The sequence below is a fragment of the Merops nubicus genome, unplaced genomic scaffold, assembly GCF_000691845.1.
Source record: "Merops nubicus isolate BGI_N331 unplaced genomic scaffold, ASM69184v1 scaffold22022, whole genome shotgun sequence".
Classification (NCBI taxonomy): Eukaryota; Metazoa; Chordata; class Aves; order Coraciiformes; family Meropidae; genus Merops; species Merops nubicus.
In genome coordinates, this window is record NW_008593127.1 from 23,231 (window position 1) to 30,619 (window position 7,389).

General features: G+C 35.4%; 1 protein-coding gene across 1 annotated transcript; it reads right to left on the reverse strand.

Annotated features, from left to right (window-relative positions):
- Positions 1–261: 261 nt before the first annotated feature.
- On the reverse strand, positions 262–6,239 carry PDCD10 (programmed cell death 10). The gene is made up of 7 exons (XM_008935375.1): positions 6,023–6,239; positions 5,346–5,399; positions 3,899–4,016; positions 3,133–3,259; positions 2,789–2,867; positions 2,400–2,482; positions 262–743 (listed from the first exon to the last, which is right to left on the reverse strand). The coding sequence occupies exons 1-7, from the start codon at positions 6,116–6,118 to the stop codon at positions 662–664; spliced, it is 639 nt and encodes a 212-aa protein (XP_008933623.1). The 5' UTR covers positions 6,119–6,239; the 3' UTR covers positions 262–661.
- Positions 6,240–7,389: the final 1,150 nt, after the last annotated feature.

Here is a 7,389-nt window from a genome sequence, read left to right on the forward strand (position 1 = left end):
GAAAAACAAAAATCACAGCTCACTTCTGGGGTTCTTTCTTATTTTGTCAAAGGCATTTTAATAGAATTATTCTGGTATTCTGGTCTGATATTAAATCACAGCCAAAATATCAGCTACAAGGAAAAACCCTCATTTTATACTTTTGAACTGACAGTAGCTCTAAGCACCCAAATAATTTTACTTTTTCCATTTAATGTATGCTCTGTAGTTCTAGAAAGATGAGTTAAGCATTTTTGTTCACATACAAAAAGACAGTCTAACAGATGTAAACTATTTATTGAATATTTGCCACCAATATTGTTAAATACATAATCTTGCAGTTTTCCGCTTTCAAGTTAAAATGTCAGAAACAGAAACACCAAATATTTACAATTCTTATAAGGAATGTTACATAATGACACATTAAGGCGTAAATTCTTTTGGCTTATAATTCTGAAAAGAATGATAATAGCAAAAAGTGATGCAAAATCTTCATCGTGAGATTATGATTAAGCTACAATGTTTTACAAAAATATGGTGTAAGATGGCAATAATCCCATTCAAAATCCTGCATTAGGCCCCTCAAGAGGGACTGATAATTTATACAGTCAAAACTTTAAAATTTACATATAAAGGTACCCTATCCACCATTGAAAAGTACAACTCTCCACATATACAGTTTTCAGGCCACAGTTTTGAAGGTCTGGAGTATCAAGTTGGTTTGATGAATTAGTCGGTTGGCACTTATGAACACATTTATTGCCCTGTTAAAAGAGAAAGATATTGCTTCAGATGTTTTTAGAAATATGTCGTTCAATAACTACAGCATTAAGTTCAGGCAACTAAATATATTGGCATCCAAGCTCTGCAAATCGAAAGTATATTGATGTTCTACCATATTGTGCTCCACCTGAAGCTCACTGCTGGCAAACAGATAGACTTATTTGCATAGCTAATCCTAGAAAGACTGTTTATTGGCAGGAACTTAAAGACTTTGGCTTTCAATCATCACTGACATCTCAATCATTTAATTCTGGGGTTTTAGCTAACTGAGAAAAAAGTGAAGCAGATGTTAAAACATCTCTTTTTTTTTCCAAAGTTGGATACTTTATCCCCATGTAATTTCAGAATTTGTAATTCTTTCCCCAAGAAATACAACAACACACATGGAAGCAACACACCATTTCAGTAATCTTTTTGTGGAGACGTGTGGGGTCCCAATTTTTCAGCTCAATAATGACATCTGTGAGCACGACTATTTCATTTAGTGCTGTCAACTTCTGGTGCAAGCAGAGTTTCTTATTCAGCATGCGGTTCCTAGTTTTAAATCAATTCTGATTCTACAAGGATATGAAATACAAGCCTTACCTGGGATTTCCTGCAGTACTGATAATGCCTAACACTTTAAGCTTATGCTCAAAACACAAAGCATAGCATTCACTTCACGTAGGGCTAAACAAAGCTGGTCTCTTTTGGAACAGTTGTGGTATCTGCACAACACATCCAACCCTTTCTCCACTTTTTTTTTTTAAAATAGCCTTGCAATCAACCGACACCGTTTACATCTAGTTCATGTGAAACCTTATCTATACATCTGTTTGGTAACTGTAAAGCTACAAAGGTCTAAATTTCTCATTTTGATATCATGACTCAATTTAGTCCTAATTTCAGTAAGAGGAGAAAAAAGAATGCTTTGACAGGAGCAAAGTAGTGTCCACAGCTGGTCTCAAAACATCTCCCTCCTTTAGTAGACATGGAAGTTAGTTCTCATTTTTACAACAGTAGCACATGGATAATTCTGGTGCTGTCAAAATGTGAGGGGGACACACTCATCACCCAAACCAGTCACTACAGTGAAATACACATGAACAGCAATTCAAAACCCAGGGTGAAGAGCTGAAAAAAGCCTCCATTCTAAGGCTAAAATGTTCAAATATAAACAGATTAATCAGCTGAATAATTCCAAATCCTGTGAAGCACTGTAAGAAGCTATAAGGAAAGGACAATAAAAATTTAATTCAAAGAAAACACTTCACAGACACCGAGTGTTTGCAAATGATAGTTCAAATAAGTAGATTACTTTTTTCAATAACGCATTCCTAAGTTTTTTTTTTTTTTCCATTGCATATACACAAAAACCACACAGGGCCCTGAAATTTAGCTTCACATATTCAAATTCAAAGCTGATACTGCACATTGGTACTGTACAGTGGTGCATTTAACAGACTTGCCTTTCCTCAAAGGCGTTACAAAAGGAATAAAAGTGTTTTAAAGCAACCACGATAGTCAGAGGACCAGGCAAGGGAAAAATGAGATGAGTCCTGCAGAAGGTAGCTTATGCCCCAAAGTTTATCCTATTTTCCCCTGTTAGTCAACAGTGCCTTTCATTATGTAAAACGTTACTACAAAACCATACTTACTTTCCATCTTTAAAATAGGTTTTCAGAGTATCACTGAAACTTTTGGAGTATTTTACAAATTCTTTCTTTTGGTGCTCAAGTGCCTAAGGAAAAAACACCAGAAGCAGAGTCTTAGTTCACATATTGTGGAGTGCTGTGATAATCTCAAGGTTAAACTGAGAAGAAAATTGGCTTGTATTACATGACATATGGAAATGCTGAATTTCTTTTAGAAGACACAGAAAAATAATCTTTTTCCTATAAACCAAACAAGGCCTACCATACAACAATCCTGTTGTTCAAGTGTTACGTCATAGACCAGTTAAGCTCTCCTATTCATCATAGGATCAAAAAGGACATCCTTCCTCCTAAGTGATTAAAAATATTGCGTAAGAAGCTATTTCACATACCCGCCGGTTCTGGTACTGGTATTTCTTGAAGACATTATTTACTGTGTCAAGAAGTTCCTTTATTGCACTCGCAATGTCCCTGTTTGGCAATAAAAAGATAGCTGTAATATCCCTAAGCTTAAGCTTAAAACAGTCTCTACAGAATAAGTGTCAAATAGGATGCAGCAAGACCAAATGCAAAGAGCTAGACCAACAACACAGGAAGTCAAAGTACAAATTGGCAAGTTGTTTGGTCTAGTGACACGGGGCTCTCAAAAATCCTCAACTCTGACCACTCAGAAGCAGGGATCGGGCTTTAAATAAAGTTTAATTCCTCATCTGCAGGAAAACAGTATAGTACTTACTTGATTGTCTGAAGAAACCTCACTCTGTCATTGATCTCATCAGGAATCTTACTAAGGATCTGTTTAAGTGCTCGTGCCTTTTCATTAAGGTCTTGGAATTCTGGTTCTGGTCTTTCAATCATATACTCTAACAAGAAGAACAGATTTAAAAACAGCATTAATTTCTCCTCAAATCTCCAGTGACAGCTAAAAACACTATATCAAAGCATTGCCATGTTACATTTGAAGGTGAACAGCACAAAGATGTCCACGATGAGAAAAGTGCAGTGAATACACTCTGCATGTAATTGAAACAGTGCAACAATGATCTCTGCTACAGCAAGTTGGGAAAAGAGCCCATCTTAATGTGAGACACTGAAGACACTCAAATATAATACACTTATCAAATGCAGTATTAACTTAAAGCCCACTAAATACTCTCCTTCTCACAGTATAACTACTGCTTTTGATTTGAAGCAGAGAAAAGAAAAGTGAATATACGCCATATATCCTTTTTTCTGGTTGCTAGCATTACAAAGGGTGAATGACACACCCACATAAACAGTTCCAAACATTCTTTTTCTTCCTTTTGTATTAGTCAAGTATGGTTTTAAGGGAGATTTAACTTTGTCAAAAGTGGTATTTGAAAAATATAAATGTTTCTTCTACCGTGCTGAAAAAAAATCTTACTAAGAAACAACCTCATCTGGAAACAGGCACAGAGAAATGCATGTTCCTAGTTAAAAGTGCAGTTAAATACACACTTATTCAACATAAAAGACATTACCTTCTACATCATCAGCTGCCATACGCAGAAGAGACTCTGTGAAGTTCACATCCACACTTTTTTTCTCCAAAATTTTCATAATGATGTCCTGTGTGAGACCTGGATTTTCTTTTTCAGCCTGTAGGGCAAAAAAAATTTTTACTCTTAAATATGCAAGACTTGAACATTGCAAGCACAAACACAGATTTTCACGTAACTTACTTCATCTACTGCAGGAGTTCACCAAAAACTTTAGAAGTCTGATAGCTTTTAACTAGGAGATTACATTGAAAACCATTCCTCCACTACAACAGCCATTTTTCTTGGATTACATCAGTGGTTTTGTATGAGCAACTTTTCCAATAAGCCTTCCCACTCATTTCAATTGGAGTAAGAAACTTCTCCATGAAATTCTATATTCTGTTGTATTTCCATACAGACTAAGCTTTGAGACAGACACTTGAGCCATCAGGACTTAGTTCACTCCAACACAGGTGCTACTCTCCATCTTTTGCATGACATTTCATAAATGTTCCTCTTCTCAATTGCATCATATACTCAAACTTCATCTTGAAATTACTTTAACAGAAAAAAACCCTTTTGATTAATGACATATCTAAGTAAAGCTAATCTGGACTAACACTGGAGGTAGGTATTCACACTACTTGTGCTGCTATCAAAAAATTATGCTGCCTTAAGAATGAGTGTGAGGATTCTTTTTAGCTAGCACTACCATTTCAACCAGTACCTTAGTTTTTACATTATTTGCATTCAGCTGAGCTTCTCATTGTTAGTCATAAATACTTTTAGGTTGTATGAGCTCTAGTAAAGACATAAGACTGTCTAGGTACACAGATTTAAGTGTAGAAACAGGGAAGTGTTACTTAATTGCAAAGTTCACTTTAAAATGTCATGTCTACAATTATTTTTAAGAATTTCAAAGGATCATCACTTCAATAAAGCAGTATGAAGGAATATCTGTATTTTCACTCTTTAGGAATAATATGAAAGTTAGAAGAATCTCTTTCCATTTACTGCTGGATGACAATACAAACATTGAACTTATCCTCAATTATTAAAAAAAATCCCATTACCATTCACTTTAAAACATTTTCAAAGTCTAAGTGCCTATTTCTCATGGGCACCTGTTCTACATAATGTTGTCATATTTAGACTAAGTTTATTATCTTATTACCTTCACTGACAGATTCCTCATTTAAACTTTTGTACTACATTAGCAAGATAAGATTCAGTTTGTTTCAAATTGCTCAGCATGTATCATTCAGATTTCTCCTCGTAACATTTGTGGACATCTGAAACTTTCAGTCCATACAATTATGGACTTTTTAGACTACTGGATCAAGGATGCAGTCTTCAGATACAAGGAAACAAGACAGCTGACTTTTCAGCTTCATGATATATGCTTTACCTTTTAAGCAATCAGTCTCCAATATAAGTTACTTCTCACCTTAATAAAAGCTGCTCTCAGTGTCTGAGCTGCAGATAGATTTACTCTTTCTAGCTGCAATAAAAATTTAGAATTATTAGTAATTCTAATGTTACCAAAACAAGTCAAGTACTCATGCCGTCTCAGAGAGCATAATGAAAAAGGGGATTTACAGAAGTATTCAAGCTACTGGTCTCATTTTAGGTAGAGCTACTATAAAGTTAAATCCCAAAGTAAAAGCTTCCCCTAAAACAAAAAAACCAAAATCAAACATGTCACTGGAAGTATTTTGCATTTATCCAGCCTACAGCACAAGTCTGACAATCTTCTGAGAACATCTTGACAATCTTTAATACTTGCAGAAAAACAAATATCCTATTAGATTATAACTAATAGCAATAAAATTATAATGTATTAAGCTGTTGACAGGTACACGTTCAACTGTATGTTACTTCCTGCCATAGAATGCTGGACCTAGCATTTTTACCAAAATCCTCTGTTAAAGGTAAAAACATCAGGGCCAAGACAAGTAGCAACCTTTGATAAGCATGAAATTGTATTCATGGAAAGAAGGGAATACAATGCATGGAAAAAAGGCAGTGTTAGACACAAAGCTTTCCCAATCAAGATGAACAACCCATAACTGTGCTCATACTTGTCAGCATAAAGGGGACTATTACATTCTAAATGTAACTCACCTCATTAAAGACAGGGTACATAACAGCATAGAGAGGCATGGAAACCATAGAAGTGGTCTCTGCTTCATTCTTCATCTCTTCCATTGTCATCCTCATTCAAAGACCCACTTCTCAAGGAAAACACTATAGAAGCAAAAAACTCCTCATTCACTGAAGCTTTTCTTCTTTTTCCTCGTGGTGCAAGAATAATGGAAGAACTTGTCAAATATATTGTCCTTAAGTTGTGTGAGAAAAAAAAAGAGAGAATTACAAATGCTCATGACAAGTTCTAAAAATAGAAATGCACAGAACATGAGCTTGTTACCACCTAAAAACTAGGAGTTACTTATGACCCAAATTGAGTAAATATGGAATGACTACTTCATGTAACTTCAAAGCTCCAGTTGAAACTATTCAGTGAACAGGTATTTCAAAGAATAAGGTACAACCAAAAACATTTTACTTCAAGTTCTTATGGAACTAACTTTCCTAAAAGCAAAGATTTTATCTGACACATATTACAAAAATCTTGGCACCACTTGTAAGCAGCACCATAAAATTTCTGGCAATCCACATACAGGGAAAGCTTGAAAAGCCTTACATGCTGTAAACCCAAACCCCACACAGACGCATTATGACCACGACCATTAAGAATACCTACAAATACTCCATATTTTTGCATATGCACCAAGCTGTTATTTGGCTGGAGACTAGTCCCTACTTTCTAACCATCTGAATTCCTAATAAGTACGACTCTGGTCTTATATAAGCAGAAGTCTTAAGTCATGTTTCCACTTAAGGTGTGTCAAGAGCTACGTTAACTCAATAGAAAATTATTGTTCCAGTAACTGAACCTAGGTTTAGGAAATTCTCCACCCAGCCCATCTTACCCAGCACGGAGTGATCATTGCTCAGACCCACAGATTCTGGGGTGAATAAAAAAAGTCACTCTACAGCTTACAAAAAATCCTTGTTAGAGCCTGCTATATTTAGTGTTTATAAGATTTTTTCCAAATATGTTACCAGTCATTGAGTTTAAAGACCTGATGTTGAGTTAGGAATAAAGATACAGAGACAGATTAACAGTTTTAACTTTTAGATGTGCTTGGAGTATTTTATGCACTAGAGGAAGTTTCATTTCCTCCTAGCAAGGCTCACACATCAGGCATTTGTAGGTTTGTGTACTGATTTTATTGATAATTCAGTAAGAGGAGGAAAAAAGTGCAATTTTTAACAAACAGCAGAAGCTACTGCAAAAATCAATATCAAAGGTTTGGACAGGCTAAGGGAGTGTCAAGATATTTCCTCAGGCTATGTTCCTCATTATGCTCTGTGCTGGCTAAATATCTTCAGGCTGTTTAAATAGAAGAGCAGATATTCATTTCTGC